Source organism: Scylla paramamosain, unplaced genomic scaffold, assembly GCF_035594125.1.
Source record: "Scylla paramamosain isolate STU-SP2022 unplaced genomic scaffold, ASM3559412v1 Contig6, whole genome shotgun sequence".
Classification (NCBI taxonomy): Eukaryota; Metazoa; Arthropoda; class Malacostraca; order Decapoda; family Portunidae; genus Scylla; species Scylla paramamosain.
In genome coordinates this window covers 337,501-354,352 of record NW_026973671.1, presented here as the reverse complement: position 1 = coordinate 354,352, position 16,852 = coordinate 337,501, and the positions used below count along the sequence as shown (strand labels likewise).

The window sequence follows — 16,852 nt, the reverse complement described above, 5'->3', positions numbered from 1 at the left end:
CCTGCTTCTGTATTTCCTCCTTCCTGTGACTTGAACTCTTTCAGGAGGGAGGCTTCAACACACTTATCCTTCAATTTTTGACTACCGCTTCTGTCTCTATTCGGGGACCGGCACTTCAGTGGGCATTTTTTGTTGATTTATTGTTTTTATATAATATTGTTGCCCTTGGCCGGTGCACAGATCAAGGAAGCTCCACCCGTGGCCTGTCACCTCCAGCCTTGCTCCACGAGGCGCTGCGCCACCCGCCGCCTACCTCACCAACTCTTGACAGCTGCTGCCAGTGCTGATGAAGCGTTGCCTCACCAGCACGGAAAGCAGTGAACAGGTTACTTTTCCAAGGTGTGTCATTAATGAAGTCCATGCATCAGTGTATGTAGGTGGAAAGCTGACAGGTGACAGCATGGCCCACTAACAGACACAGACTGTGGAGTTCCACCTACTCTCAAAAGGCTGTGTTACCTGAAGCTACAGGTTTTCAAGGGAGCTTTTACGACTTGAGTGACAGGTTAACAACATTTCTACATTGTCGACAAGAGAAACGCCCTTGAGAACCCGCCGAGTCACCTCTCTGGCCTTTAAAAACAGTGGTGTTGAGAGGACAGTGTTCAACAAAGAGGTAGCACCACACGTGTAGCGGGCTTGGTGATTCAGTTCACTCAGCACTTCCTCACACGCCTCCACACACCGGATACACAGCCGAGCCTTACACTACAAGCCAATGTACCTGCACGCCGGAATAGCACAACGAAATTATATGCACGAATGCTTTGCACACCTCCACAGAACAGTTAGCATGCATATTCTGTTGACAATGGTTCACCTTTGTTACAGCTGCCGTCACACTGACCACAGCCTTTTTTGCTTGTCTTTGTACAGCAATTGCGGTTTTTTACCTATTAATGATTCATTTACTTATTTCCTTCTCTCACAAGTACATTAGCAGTAATTAAGGCCGTGATGGAACTCTGCAGTTCATCATTGCTCTGTCCAACTTGACTCTTCCCTTTCACTTCGTTCTTTCAAGACAGAAGCTTAAAGTTGTGCCCTAAACCAGATACTGCAACCACATACTGCAACCACATACTGCAAACACATACTGCAAACACATACTGCAACCACATACTGCAAACACATACTGCAAACACATACTGCAAACACATACTGCAAATACGTACTGCAAATGCGTACTACAAAGGCATTAATGAAATCCCAGTCTAGAACTTTTGTATTCACTGATCAGTACTAGCAAACGCTGAAATGTTCTTAGCGATTATATATAGGAATGCTGTTAATTTTATCATAATTCAGAAATAAAAGACGTGGTTCTCAAGTAGGCGAAGCATAATTTATTTTCATGCCGTAATTTCAAAGACAGACTTCTCGATAGGAAACAAGGAAGAATGCTTTAGCCCGGCGGTCTCTTTAACACTTCATTTATTCTTTGCCTAGAAGTTTATACATAACATGTACATAAGAAGTAAGTAGCAGAAGTAAATGGTCACCGACGCATAGGAAATTAGTAACAAAATGGTGTTACTGGAGACAGAAGCGTAGACATGAGTTACTATATATTACAAGAAAGAGAACTAGACGATTAAGACCAAAGAAAACATCACAGTACTTGTAAAAAATACACTGAATTTAATAATGCACAGTAAAATAGTAACAGGACAGTGATAGTGAAGATAGAAGAAAAGTGTTTGCCCTAGCGGTCTCTTGGCGTTGTTTACAAGAACCGTGATGGCGGACAGAAGGGTTCGGTGACCAGTGACACTCTTTCAATTTCCTCCACTCCCAGAACTCAGGTGAGGCAGGGACCGCCGCCCACCCTTGCGCCCCTCCCTCCTCTACCTCCACCCGCGCACACACGCACGCACACACCTGAAATAAGAGAGAAAAGCAGGTGTTTGTTAACCTCCCTGTGTGTGTTTGTGTGTGTGTTTGTCGTGTCAGTGTTCATTGCCTTTATTTCCTTCCTTATTCTGTGTCTGTATGTTTGTCTTCCTTCACTTCATTTACACTCAGCCTTCCTCTTCTTCCTCCTCCTCCTCTTCTTCCTCCTCCTCTTCTTCTTGTTCTTGTTCCACGTTACAAAATTCATTAAACAGGGAACCAACACAACTGCAAAGCTAACAGCCTTTGAATCATTATCCGTGCAAGAAATGGCAGACAATGCAAGATGTAGGGACACATTGTGCACAAGAGTGTCACACAAGTCCGCGCCACCACCACCGCTACTCTCAGACGAAGTGACGCGGGTGTTAGGGCTCCTGTGACGCGTCCACTGACAGAGTAACAAGATTGACACATTTTAAACATTAGAAGCGCTCTTAGTGACCCAAGGCTGTGGAGGCTGTGTCACTGGGAGAGGCACAGCAAGCCAAACCAACCTTACCTTAACTCTCTCTCTCTCTCTCTCTCTCTCTCTCTCTCTCTCTCTCTCTCTCTCTCTCTCTCTCTCTCATACATGCATAAACACAACAGCTATAATGAGAGAGAGAGACAGAGAGAGAGAGAGAGAGAGAGAGAGTGGTATCCTCGCCTGACCTGGTAACACTGCAAGGAAAATACACATCTGGCAATGCAGACCTGCCATACGCCAGCCAGCCGGGGACCCCACGTCGACACTAGTGCTCTAACCTGACCTAAGTTAACTAAGTCCTAACTAGAATGCATAGACTCAGCTTGCTGTTACACTTGCTGTTGTGCTGTTGTGTGTGAACGGTGACAGATTAACAACATTTCTGCATTATTGACAGGAGAAACACGCTTTTAAAAGACTGTAGTTGAAGTGACGCAGGTTTTCAAGGGTGTTTTTACAGTTGCAGTGACAGATCAACAATATTTCTGCATTACTGACAAGAGAAATGCTTTTAAAAGGCTGTAGTTGAAGTGACGCAGGTTTTCAAGGGTGTTTTTACAGTTGTAGTGACAGATTAACAACATTTCTGCATTACTGACAGGAGAAACACTCTTTTAAAAGGCTGTAGTTGAAGTGACGCAGGTTTTCAAGAGTGTTTTTACAGTTGCAGTGACAGATTAACAACATTTCTGCATTACTGACAGGAGAAACTTTTACAAGGCTGTAGTTGAAGTGACGTGGGTTTTCAAGGGTGTTTTTACAGTTGCAGTGACAGATTAACAACATTTCTGCATTACTGACAGGAGAAACACTCTTTTAAAAGGCTGTAGTTGAAGTGACAAGGGTTTTCAAGGGTGTTTTTACAGTTGCAGTGACATATTAACATTTCTGCATTACTGACAGGAGAAACACTCGTTTAAAAGGCTGTAGTTGAAGTGACGTGTGTTTTCAAGGGTGTTTTTACAGTTGCAGTGACAGATTAACAACATTTCTGCATTATTGACAGGAGAAACACTTTTAAAAGGCTCTAGTTGAAGTGACGCAGGTTTTCAAGGGTGTTTTTAAGGTTCCAGTGACAGATTAACTACATTTCTGCATTACTGACAGGAGAAACACGCTTTTAAAAGACTGTAGTTGAAGTGACGCAGGTTTTCAAGGGTGTTTTTACAGTTGCAGTGACAGATTAACAATATTTCTGCATTACTGACAAGAGAAATGCTTTTAAAAGGCTGTAGTTGAAGTGACGCAGGTTTTCAAGGGTGTTTTTACAGTTGCAGTGACAGATTAACAACATTTTTGCATTACTGACTGGAGAAACGCTCTTTTAAAAGGCTGTAGTTGAAGTGGCAAGAGTTTTCAAGGGTGTTTTTACAGTTATAGTGACAGATTAGCAACATTTCTGCATTACTGACAGGAGAAACACTCTTTTAAAAGGCTGTAGTTGAAGTGACGCAGGTTTTCAAGGGTGTTTTTACAGTTGCAGTGACAGATTAACAACATTTCTGCATTACTGACAGGAGAAACACTCTTTTAAAAGGCTGTAGTTGAAGTGACAAGGGTTTTCAAGGGTGTTTTTACAGTTGCAGTGACAGATTAACAACATTTCTGCATTACTGACAGGAGAAACACTCTTGAGAACCAGGTTAACCTTCCCTTTGGCCTGGCATAACAGTTGTGGTGAGAGAGCACAGGGCCCCTGGTGAATGACTGAGAATACTGGTTAACTGGTAGAAGATGGCTAGAGATGCAACACTGCGTTGGTGACAGTGAGAGAGAGAGAGAGAAAGAGAGAAACTTAGTAATATGATGAATCCTTGCTGTTACTATCATTACTACTACTATTACTACTACTACTACTACTACTACTACTACTATGTAAAGTGTTAATGTTAATAATCTTTTGTGTCTTACAGAGATTCAACAAGAAAGGGAAAAGAAGAGAGAGAGAGAGAGAGAGCAAGAGGCACACAGACAGACAGGCAGTGAGAGAGAGAGAGCGAGAGACAGACAGACAGAGAGAGAGAGAGAGAGAGCAAAATGGAGGGTGATATGTGCCCCCTTTCTCTGTCACAGCCAGCAGCCACAGACCTGCCTGATATTGCTCAGTTTTTATCTTTTTATATGTCTGAGGAAGAGACACTAGCTCTGCAGGTTTGTATACTACTACTACTACTACTATTACTACTGCCTCTTGACTAACACATTCAAGGAGGGGTCTGGTGGAGGTCTTCAAGTGGCACAGGGGACATGACAAGGGTGACTAAGAGGGGGTCTGGTGGGGGTCTTCAAGTGGCACAGGGGACATGACAAGGGTGACTAGAAGGGGGTCTGGTGGGGGTCTTCAAGTGGCACAGGGGACATGACAAGGGTGACTAGGAGGGGGTCTGGTGGGGGTCTTCAAGTGGCACAGGGGACATGACAAGGGTGACTAGGAGGGGGTCTGGTGGGGGTCTTCAAGTGGCACAGGGGACATGACAAGGGTGACTAGGAGGGGGTCTGGTGGGGGTCTTCAAGTGGCACAGGGGACATGACAAGGGTGACTAAGAGGGGGTCTGGTGGAGGTCTTCAAGTGGCACAGGGGACATGACAAGGGTGACTAGGAGGGGGTCTGGTGGGGGTCTTCAAGTGGCACAGGGGACATGACAAGGGTGACTAGGAGGGGGTCTGGTGGGGGTCTTCAAGTGGCACAGGGGACATGACAAGGGTGACTAGGAGGGGGGTCTGGTGGGGGTCTTCAAGTGGCACAGGGGACATGACAAGGGTGACTAGGAGAGGGTCTGGTGGGGGTCTTCAAGTGGCACAGGGGACATGACAAGGGTGACTAGGAGGGGGTCTGGTCACTCAGCAAGGAGTTAGGACTGAAAAGCAAGGCCTCCACTGTGCGTGACTTTGTGATGCAGAATAATACAGTGTACAGCAATTAATGTATTTGTTGTGCCTCTAAAATATGTCACACAGATTATGTCACTTCATCCCACTCAGTATTTCAACAAGCTTGACATGACGTAACATAACCTAACCTAACCTAACCTAACCTAACCTAACCTAACCTAACTTAACCTAACCTTACCTAACATAACATAACCTAACCTAACCTAACCTAACTTAACCTAACCTAACCTAACCTAACGTAAGCTAACCTAACCTAACCTATCCTAACCTAACGTAAGCTAACCTAACCTAACCTAACCTAACCTAACCTAACCTAACGTAAGCTAACCTAACCTAACCTAACCTAACCTAACCTAACTTAACCTAACCTAACCTAACCTAACTTAAGCTAACCTAACCTAACCTAACCTAACGTAAGCTAACCTAACCTAACCTAACCTAACCTAACCTAACCTAACCGAACGTAAGCTAACCTAACCTAACCTAACCTAACCTAACCTAACTTAACCTAACCTAACCTAACCTAACTTAAGCTAACCTAACCTAACCTAACCTAACCTAACCTAACCTAACCTAACATAAGCTAACCTAAGCTGTTTTTTTCACACAGGAGGGACGAGTGAGCAGTGTGATGAGCCACAGTGTATTCACAGCCACAGAGCAGCCCACACAGCACACAGAATTGACACCACAGCCAGCACTAGCACCACCACCGCCGCCACCACAACAGCAGCAGCAACAACAACAACAACAACAACAACAACAACAACAACAATTGTGATCGGAGGAGCCCAATGGAGAAGAAAGGGTGACAGCATAAGCAGAAGGATTAGAGATCAGGAAAAGGTCAAGAATGTTGGGCGTATCTCCAAGACAGTCAGGAATACGAGTAGGGTGTTGCTCTAGGTCATGGAGGATAGCAAAGTTGTAGGCTAGTTCACCAGGATGGTCTGTGAAGGGAGAGGAAAGCCAAAGCTGGTGGTGAACATTTAAGTCTCCAAGAATGGAGATCTCTGCAAAAGGGAAGAGGGTCAGAATGTGCTCCACTTTGGAAGTTAAGTAGTCAAAGAATTTCTTATAGTCAGAGGAGTTAGGTGAGAGGTATACAGCACAGATAAATTTAGTATGAGAGTGACTCTGTAGTCGTAGCCAGATGGTGGAAAACTCGGAAGATCAAGAGCATGGGCACGAGAGCAGGTTAAGTCATTGGCACATAAACGCAGCATCCAGCTTTGGATCGAAAATGAGGATAGAGAAAGTAGGAGGGAACAGAAAAGGGGCTACTGTCAGTTGCCTCAGACACCTGAGTTTCAGTGAGGAAAAGAAGATGAGGTTTAGAAGAGGAGAGGTGGTGTTCTACAGATTGAAAATTAGATCTTAGACCGCGAATGCACAAGTTAATGAAGAAAAAGTTGATTGGGGTGTCAAGACACTTAGGGTCGTCGACGGAAAGGCAGTCCGACCTGGGGACATTTATGGTCCCCTCACCAGATGGGGATTCCGAGGCTGGTGTAGGAGTCGCCATGATGATTTTAAAATTTTTGAGTGAATGGTGTGTGTGTTATTAGGTGCTTGTAGTTTTGTGTGGAGGAAGAGAGTTGTCTTTAGAGGGCAGGCTGTGACTGCCCCCTTGTGTTGTGAGACACAAAGGGAAACGTTCAGTTAGGTCACATCTGGGTTTAATGATAAGTTCACAGCACCCCCTGAACAGTGCTGCACACCTCACTGGGAGTAATTATCATTTCGGCACGTGTCTACTGCCTCCTCCAGCTCACACACAGAGGCACGCTGAAATTGCTGCCAGTGTGTCGTGGCAAGGAAGAAAGGGAAGGGACCCTAAAAGAGATGAAAAAGTCCCTTGTGCACGCCTGGGAAGTACGCCTGAGGGAGTTTAGGTGTTAAATTAGAGGAGACATGTTGACCCCGTGCTTTCAAGTAGCCGATCTGCGGAAGACGTCACAAGAAGAATAACAACAAGATCAAGAACAAGATCATCGTCATTGTTGCCTTGTTTACCTTTGTCACAGTGGTCCTCCTCCTGCTGTCTATGTGTATGTGCGTCTGTGTGTGCGTGTGAGCCTGCCTGTGTGTGTGTGTGCGTGTGTGTGTGCGTGTGTCTTTTGAAGGCACCTCTCAGGCCGCTGCTGTCTCCTCTGCCTGATGAGTGAGGGCGATCTCTCTCTCTCTCTCTCTCTCTCTCTCTCTCTCTCTCTCTCTCTCTCTCTCTCTCTCTCTCTCTCTCTCTCTCTCTCTCTCTCTCGTACACACGCAACGAAAACTACTACTACTACTACTACTACTACTACTACTACTACTACTACTACTAAGGTTTAATTTCCTGATCTCTCTCTCTCTCTTTTTCTCTCTCTCTCTCTCTCTCTCTCTCTCTCTCTCTCTCTCTCTCTCTCTCTCTCTCTCTCTCTCTCTCTCCTTGGTCTCTTTTTCCGTATAATTATCTCCTCCTCCTCCTCCTCCTCCTCCTCCTCCTGTTGTTATTTGTTTCGTGAATATCATTAAGTGTTGTGTCTGCAGGAAGGAAGGAGAACAATTCATGACAAACAAATAAAGTAAGGAAGGAAGGAAGGAAAGAAGGAAGGAAGGAAGAAAGAAAGGACAGTGTTGAGTCTCGCAGGTCACGCCAGCGTCTTGTAAACTGTAAATTTGCTTGCTTCACCTGGCAATTGTGAACCAGTAAGTCAATTCTTGCTTCACTTTAGGTTTGATTAGGTTAAGTTAGGTTTGGTTAGGTATGGTTAGGTTTGGATAGGATTGGTTAGGTATGGTTAGGTTTGGTTAGGTTAAGTTAGGTTTGGTTAGGTTAGGTTAGGTTAGGTTTGGTTAGGTTTGGTTAGGTTAAGTTAGGTTTGGTTAGGTTTGGTTAGGTTAAGTTAGGTTTGGTTAGGTTAGGTTAGGTTTGGTTAGGTTAAGTTAGGTAATATTATGTTTGGTTAGGTTAAGTTAGGTTTGGTTAGGTTAAGTTAGGTTTGGTTAGGTTTGGTTAGGTTTGGTTAGGTTAGGTTGGGTAATATTATGTTTGGTTAGGTTAATTAGGTTTGGTTAGGTTAAGTTAGGTTTGGTTAGGTTAAGTTAGGTAATATTATGTTTGGTTAGGTTAAGTTAGGTTTGGTTAGGTTAAGTTAGGTTTGGTTAGGTTTGGTTAGGTTTGGTTAGGTTAGGTTTGGTAATATTATGTTGAGTTAGGTTAGCTTGTGTTGTGTTGTGTTGTGTTGTGTTAAGCCGTGAGGTTGTTGTGCACCATGGACAGGTGGACGGGTGCAGCAGTGAGCACACTGGTGTATGGGGCTTGGCACACCAGTGGTGCGCTGGTCAGTAAACACAACTGTAGATTTAAAGTAATTTTTCTCCTTTGCAATTACTGAGTGCACCTTTTGTTGACTGTTGAACATTAGCAAGGGACAGGAACATGTGCAACACCAACACACCAACATGCATTGACCCTTTCCTCTGAGGCAAGGTGTTCACACTCCACCACTGAACACTCACCCTTTTTATGGTGTGAACAACTAAGACACGGTAACACAAACAAACAAACAATTTGCAGTGCAGAATTGGAGTTGTGTCATTGAAAACCACCTACACTGATGAAATAAATCAATAAATTATGACATTTGCAACAACTTGTATTTGTAGGTGAAGAAAATGAGTGGGATTAGTGTGAGTGGTTTGGTGAGTGGCATGCAGCGTGTTCCAGCACGGAAGCCTTCTCTGTTCTCAATGCTAAAATTAACGTGCTGCCCAAACAAACAAAGTTGTCGCTGGCTTGTCACAAATGTGCATGTCACACACAAATGGTTTGAATAATCTTGAAGTAAACACACTTTCTATAAACAACACTGCTCACTACACTCACACACACACACACACACACACACACACACACACACACACACACACACACATAAGTAAATAAATATATGTGTGTGTGTAAATAAATATGTGTGTGTGTGTGTGTGTGTGTGTGTGCGTGCGCATGTCAAGCCACACGAATTGTTGGGACAGAGAGAAGGTGCCCATGTGCTTTCTCCTTGATGGCTGCAGTGTGAATGGCGCTGCAGCAGTGGGAAGCTTGCCAACACAGGGGCACCTCTTGTTGTTGTCTGATGCAGCTAGTGGCTTGAGTTAGGTAGCTTAGGGTTAGGTTAGGTTAGGTTAACTTTGGTCAGGTTAGGTTAGGTTAGCCTTGGTTGGGTGAGGTTAGGTTAGCTTAGGTTAGGTTAGATCAGGTTAGGTTAGGTTAGGTTAGAGTTAGGTTAGGTTAGGTTAGCTTAAGTCAGGTTAGGTTAGATCAGGTTAGGTTAGAGTTAGGTTAGATCAGGTTAGGTTAGCTTAAGTCAGGTTAGGTTAGGTTAGAGTTAGGTTAGGTTAGGTTAGGTTAGGTTAGGTTAGGGTATGGTGCAAGAAGTAAAGGGGATGGCAGTGTTGGTTGTAGCTGCAAATTTAGCAGGATAACTAAGGTGATGCTATAAAAAAAATGACCAAAGGTGTTTTTGATGCATTTGTACCACAGGTGATGCGTCGACCTAGCCTGACCCACCCCTAACCTAACCTAACCTCACCTCACCTAACCTAACCTAACCTAACCTAACCTAACCTAACCTAACACAATGAAATCTAAAGCAACCTAACCTAACCTTTCTCTCTCTCTCTCTCTCTCTCTCTCTCTCTCTCTCTCTCTCTCTCTCTCTCTCTCTCTCTCTCTCTCTCTCTCTCTCTCTCTCTCTCTCTCTCTCAGCCAAGCAAAAACCAAGCCATCCTATTGGTCAACAGGGGATCACCATCAGCCCTCCCATTGGCCCAGAGCTTTGTGGATTGTGATTGGACGGCTGGCTGGCTGACCTGACCTGACCTCAACCGAGCCAACATGATTTACGTTTTCCTCGTTGACACTGGCACCATGATGACCTTTGACATGAACCTGGCACTAGAGAGGTAGGCAGAGAGAGAGAGAGAGAGAGAGAGAGAGAGAGAGAGAGAGAGAGAGAGAGAGAGAGATGTATTTTTTGGCAAAGGTATTTATGTAATTAGAATTATATCAATGTGTGTGTTTGTGACCTGTCAATATACATAGGCCTACAGATTTTGTGACCAGTCAATATACATAGGCCTACAGATTTTGTGACCTGTCAATATACATAGGCCTACATAGGTACTTGAGTAAGCCTTTAGTTAGCTGAACAATCTGAGGCAACAATCACACTAATAATAATAATAATAATAATAATAATAATAATAATAATAATAATAATAATAATAATAATAATTGGTTTATTTATTTTGTGCAGTGTTGAGGTGTTGAAGGGTGCAATACACAATGCTGTCAAGGTGCCCCCAGACAAACAGGTCAGTATTGCCAGATAGCTTACCTTAGCTTAGGTTAGGTTAGGTTAAGTTTAGTTAGCTTAGAGTTCTTCCAAACTGGTGTGTGTGTGTGTGTGTGTGTGTGTGTGTGTGTGTGTGTGTGTGTGTGTGTGTGTCTACGCTGAGGCCAAATAAGACAAGTTTTTCGATGAGGTGTGGACGGATGGGAGGGGTGTGGGTGATGGTCCTGTGGGTCCTGGCATGGGCGGTGCTGGGTGGCGGCCGTCACGTGGCTTGGTGCGGGAGAGACTCCTGGGCAGTGAGAGGAATGGCAGAGAGGCTGGCAGAGTGAGGGTGCACCAGCAGACACACCCTGCCTGACTGTGGTGCACAACAAACTCACCAGTGACAAGGCTGTGTGTCCCTCGGCTGGTGAGGCAAGGCACGCTGGCTGGAGCCGGCGAGGGAGAGGCAGCCTGCGCCAGGAGACTGACTGACTGATGGACTAACTGACTGACTGGCTGGCTGGCTGGCTGGCTGGCTGGCTGGCTGGCTGGCTGGCTGGCTGGCTGGCTGACTGACTGACTGACTGACTGACTGACTGACTGACTGACTGACTGGCTGACTGACTGACTTACTGACTGATGGACTGACTGACTGACTGACTAACTAACTAACTGTGTGGCTGACTGACTGATGGACTGACTGACTGACTGACTGACTGACTGACTGACTGACTGACTGACTGACTGAGTTTACCTGTGTGGGCCAATTCAGGCTGCGCAGTGTGTGTGTGTGTGTGTGTGTGTGGCAGTGTCTGGGATGCCTCACCTCTTCAGCTTGTCAACTCTGCCAGGCTCATTGACACACGCGAGTCACTCTGGCAATCTTGTTGTACTTTTCATGTTAGTTTGTGTTTTGTAATGATTTTTGTTTTATTTTTTGTTGTTTGTTGTTAATGTTTTGTGAGTTGTGTTAATATTTGATGTTGTTTGTTGAATTTGTAGAATTGCTATGTGCCTATTGCTTGTTTGCGAGGTGACAGTGGTTAGTGTGTGTGTGTGTGTGTGTTACTACTACTACTACTACTACTACTACTACTACTACTACTACTACTACTGTCAACAGGTGCTGCTGGCCTCTGGGGGTGAAACACTGGACTCCTGCAAGCGGGTATGTCATTACTCGGCCGGCACAGACACGTCCCCCATCTTTCTGTTCTCCAAGGTGGCCATTGAGGGAGCGGCTCCACCAACCCCCTCTGTGCAGCCTGGCGGGGACGGCGACCTCAGGGTAGGTGGTGGTGGTGGTGGTGGTGAAGGGTTGAGAATGGTGGTTGACTTGCAGTGGTGAGGCAGGCAGATGCAGCAAGCCAACAGACCTACATGTGGCAGGTCCAGCACAAGACACACCTGCCTGTGTCTGCCTGCTAGCCTCATCTGTGTGGTTGGCAGCCTTCCTCCACAGCTCCCTGGTGACTCCCCACTCACCACCACTGACAGCCTCCTTGGTGATGCTGCTCCATTCACCCACCACTCTCTTCCACACACACTTCCTTCCTGTCTCTTTCCTCAATTTTTTGAAGCCCCAGTCTGCTACCTGTCGTCCTGCCCACCGGTCCTCAGTGCGCTGGCTGCGTCCCCCTCGCCGTGACCCCCCATGCCCCTCTTGACCTCCCCTCCCTCATCCTTGTGGTCACTCTCCCAGTGCTGGCTGTACCACCCCAGGCTGCAGCCCTCCCCACTGACCTCTCACCTTCCTGGCTGACCTCACCTCTGACCACTGCCAAATACAACTTTTACTCCTTGATATTCTGTTATTTTATTGTGTGTGTGTGTGTTTGTTTGTTTGTTTGTTTGTTTATTCAGCTTTATTTTATTGAATTACTACTACTACTACTACTAATACTGTTGCAGGCACAGGTGGAGGGGTGTCTCAACATGCCAGCCACTTACAACACTGTGGTGGCGCAGACATAGCACAGCAGTTTTACGAGCACGCTAGTGAGGTCACCAGAACGTGTCGCCAACTTGTTCATGACCAGCATCTGCAGCAACAAGGTCAGGTCGGGTTAGGTCAGATTAGGTTAGGTTATGTTAAGTTAGGTTAAGTTAAGTTTTTCAAATTTGAATGTTGTGAGTGTGTCAAAATGAAGGTCATGGGTTCTGAAAGTCACAAGGGGTTCTGAAGGTCATAAGGGAAAGCAGAAGGAGAGGGAAAGTAAAGAGGAAGAAAGAGAAAAAGATAAAGAAGAGAAGAGGGAACAAAGAAGAAGAAGAAATAATTGTTATGAATTTGTCTCTCTCCTCTTCCTCTTTCTTTCCTCTGTCCACTACTACTACTACTACTACTACTACTACTACTACTACTACTACTGCAGGCTGGGCAGCAGTGGTGGCCAACCTGGAGGACATTGTGGCAGCCTTCAGAACAAAACATGACGCATTCCAGCAAAATTTTGTGGAGTATCTCAGTGGCCGGGAGGAGAAGGTCGCCCTGCTTCAGTCGTGAGTTTGTGTGTGTGTGTGTGTGTGTGTGTGTCAGGGTTGGAGGAAAGGTGGAGGGAACATGGAGGAAGGTCTGTGAGGGAGGAGAAGCCTGGAGGTAACTTTTGGAGGGAGATATGGAGGAGAGAAGAGAGGGAGGTGGAGAGAATATCTTGCTTATATTTTTTATCATTTACAAGTCTCTCCTACAGTTTTGTGTGATGCCCCACTCTCCCTGCCAACTTACCGGTAGGGAGAGAAGGAGGAGGAGGAGAGAGGAGGAGGAGGAGAGAGGAGAGAGGAGGAAAGAGATGAAAGATTGGTTGGAGTGTATGTGTATGTGTGTCCGTCTGTCAACACTACTACTACTACTACTACTACTACTACTTACAGTTTTGAAGAGGACCTTAAGCTACTGGCAAGGATTCCAGTCTTCCCTGAACTCTTGGGGAAGACACAAGAGGAAGAGGAAGAGGAAGAAGCTGGGAAGAAGAGGAGGACAAGCACAGCACAGAAGAAAGAGGAGGAGGAAGAGAAGGAAGAGGAGGAGAAGGAGGAGGAGGAAGAGGAGGAAGAACAGGAGGAGGAGAAAAGAGGAGGAGAAGGAGGAGGAGGAGAAGGAGGAAAAGGAGAAAGTAAGTTGTTGTTATTGTTGTTGTTGTTGTTGTTGTTGTTGTTGTTGTTGTTGTTGTTGTAAATAAGAATAATTGTTGATATATCTCTCTCACTCTCTCTCTCTGTGTGTCTGTCTGTCTGTCAGTGAGGCAAGTGTCACTGCTGGACTGGATCAGCGCCAAGGACAGCCAAAGTGACGTCAGACAGATTGCCCAACTCTGCTGCAGGGGACTGGCTCAGGTGTGTGTGTGTGTGTGTGTGTGTATGTCAGGTATTCACACCTAATTCTTGCTGTGTAATTCTGTTTCCGCAGGATTGAGTTAAGTTTGTAATCTTGCATTGTTTAACAAGTTGAGTGTTGTCACATTAGTGTGGCTCCCCCTCCCCCTGTGTTAGAATATTGCATGTTTCCAAGGCCACAGGGACACTCAGCCTGGTTCTCAAGAGTGTTTCTTCTGTCACTAATGCACAAATGTTGTTAATCTGTCTCTGGAACCGTAAAAACACCTTTGAAAACCCACATCACTTCAACTACAGCCTTTTAAAAGAGTGTATCTTGTCAGTAATGAAGAAATGTTTTTAATCTGTCACTGCAACTGTAAAAACACCCTTGAAAACCCACATCACTTCAACTACAGCCTTTTAAAAGAGTGTTTCTCCCATCAGTAATGCAGAAATATTAATCTGTCACTGCAACTGTAAAAACACCCTTGAAAACCCACATCACTTCAACTACAGCCTTTTAAAATAGTGTTTCTCCCATCAGTAATGCAGAAATGTTAATCTGTCACTGCAACTGTAAAAACACCCTTGAAAACCCACATCACTTCAACTACAGCCTTTTAAAAGATTGTATCTTGTCAGTAATGAAGAAATGTTGTTAATCTGTCACTGCAACTGTAAAAACACCCTTGAAAACCCACATCACTTCAACTACAGCCTTTTAAAAGAGTGTTTCTCCTGTCAGTCATGCAGAAATGTTAATCTGTCACTGCAACTGTAAAAACACTCTTGAAAACTTGCGTCACTTCAACTGGAGCCTTTTAAAAGAGTGTTTCTCCTGTCAGTAATGCTGAAATGTTAATCTGTCACTGCAACTGTAAAAACATCCTTGAAAACCCACGTCACTTCAATTACAGCCTTTTAAAAGAGTGTTTCTCCTGTCAGTAATACAAAAATGTTGTTAATCTGTCACTGCAACTGTAAAAACACCTTTGAAAACCCACATCACTTCAACTACAGCCTTTTAAAAGAGTGTTTCTCCTGTCAGTAATGCAGAAATGTTGTTAATCTGTCACTGCAATTGTAAAAACAAACTTGAAAACTCGTGTCACTTCAACTAGACACACACACACACACACACACACACACACACACACACACACACACACACACACACACACTCAGCACCAGTACTGCTGCTGCCACACAGATCAGTGAGGGGCTGCTGGAACAAGTGGGGCAAGAGGTCAGCGCTGTGCTTCGAGAGGCAGACCGGCCACAGATGAAGGAGGTGAAGGGGCTTGGTGAGCGCCTGTGTGGCCTGGAGCAGCTCATGCATGATGCTGCCTACGTGGTGCAGGAGCAGAGCAATTTCTCACAGGTACTCCTTCATATCTCCCTCCACAAGTTATCTCCACACTTCTCCTTCCTCACAGACCTTCCTCCATGTTCCTTCCACTTTCTCTCCAATCCTGACTATCCTGCGAGTCTTGCTTCATAGTTAAAATAGTGCTTTTGTTAGATAGTCTGACATCACTGCCAGCCATTTTCCCCTCCACCACCCTCTATTCTTTCCTCCATATCTCTCTCCATGAGTTACCTCCACACTTCTCCTTCCTCACAGACCTTTCTCCATGTTTTTTCCACCTTCTCTCCAATCCTGATTATCCTGCAAGTCTTGCTTCATAGTTAAAATAGTGCTTTTGTTACATAGTCTGACATCACCGCCAGCCATTTTCCCCTCCACCACCCTCTATTCTTTCCTCCATATCTCCCTCCATGAGTTAGCTCCAGGCTTCTCCTTCCTCACAGACATTTTTCCATGTTTTTTCCACCTTCTCTCCAATCCTGACTATCCTCCGAGTCTTGCTTCATAGTTAAAATAGTGCTTTTGTTAGATAGTCTGACATCACCGCCAGCCATTTTCCCCTCCATCACCCTCTATTCTTTCCTCCATATCTCTCTCCATGAGTTACCTCCACACTTCTCCTTCCTCACAGACCTTCTTCCATGTTCCATCCACCTTCCCTCCAATTCTGACTATCCTGTGTCTCTTGGTTCATAGTGAAAATAGTGCTTTTTTGACCTGTGCTCTCTCTGGCAGGCTCTGTTGAAGAACCAGGACAGGGCAGGGAAGGTGAATGACCCATCTATATTCCCTGACCTCTGCACTTCACACCGCAAGAATTTGATGCACATGTTGAAAAACCATCAAAAGGTGTGTGTGTGTGTGTGTGTGTGTGTGTGTGTGTGTGTGTGTGTGTTTGTGTGTGTGTAATAGTAGTAGTAGTAGTAATAGTAGTAGTAATATAGGAACATAATAAAAATAATCAAAAAATACTATGAAATTCTTACTGGAGGTGTTACTAACTCTCTCTCTCTCTCTCTCTCTCTCTCTCTCTCTCTCTCTCTCTCTCTCTCTCTCTCTCTCTCTCTCTCTCTCTCTCTCTCTCTCTCTCTCTCTCTCTCTCTCTCTCTCTCAGCTGCAAGACATCAAAAGGAGATGCATCAAGGCAAAGGAAGAGCTGTCGGAGAATTTGTACGTTAGATTGAAGTAAGTATTCACAGCAGGAGGAGGAGGAGGAGGAGGAGGAGGAGGAGGAGGAGGAGGAGGAGGAGGAGGAGGAGGAGAAGAAGAATCAGCTGTTCCTTTTTTGGTAATGATATTTGTTTGTTTGTTTGTTTTCTTTCTCAGTTTCTCTCCTTCCTTCCTTATTTTCTTGTTATCATCATTGTCCTTCTCTTTTCATTATTCACTTTGAGCTGTGTTGTCACTTGTTCCTCTTTCTTCTCTCTCTCCATTACAAAATTTTCCCTTTTCAACTCCCACCCCCTCTGTGTCTCTCTCCCCTCCTCCCTCCCTGCCCCCCTGCCTCCCTGCCTGTCTCTCTTAACCGATCCTGACCCCATAGGTGGATAATGTATATAGAGAGGCGCCTGTACGAGGCGGACACGC

The 16,852-nt window shown here is 45.1% G+C and overlaps 1 protein-coding gene across 2 annotated transcripts in view; it reads left to right on the top strand.

The window, feature by feature from the left end:
* Nucleotides 1–1,662: 1,662 nt before the first annotated feature.
* LOC135096741 (RB1-inducible coiled-coil protein 1-like) overlaps nt 1,663–16,852 on the top strand; it is a 20,538-nt gene continuing 5,348 nt past the window's right edge. Inside the window, exons 1-15 of one of the 2 annotated variants that reach the window (XM_063998474.1) lie at nt 1,663–1,805; nt 4,276–4,513; nt 5,865–6,062; nt 7,787–7,945; nt 10,008–10,204; nt 10,558–10,615; nt 11,702–11,866; nt 12,490–12,633; nt 12,954–13,080; nt 13,453–13,694; nt 13,820–13,914; nt 15,107–15,277; nt 16,001–16,114; nt 16,380–16,450; nt 16,809–16,852. The exon at nt 16,809–16,852 is cut by the window's right edge and continues 143 nt beyond it. In XM_063998474.1, coding sequence (XP_063854544.1) covers nt 13,694; nt 13,820–13,914; nt 15,107–15,277; nt 16,001–16,114; nt 16,380–16,450; nt 16,809–16,852 — 496 coding nt within the window. In that variant the 5' untranslated portion in view covers nt 1,663–1,805; nt 4,276–4,513; nt 5,865–6,062; ... (5 more) ...; nt 12,954–13,080; nt 13,453–13,693. The remainder of the gene's footprint in view (nt 1,806–4,275; nt 4,514–5,864; nt 6,063–7,786; nt 7,946–10,007; nt 10,205–10,557; nt 10,616–11,701; nt 11,867–12,489; nt 12,634–12,953; nt 13,081–13,452; nt 13,695–13,819; nt 13,915–15,106; nt 15,278–16,000; nt 16,115–16,379; nt 16,451–16,808) is intronic. The other variant, XM_063998475.1, reaches the window with a different exon arrangement.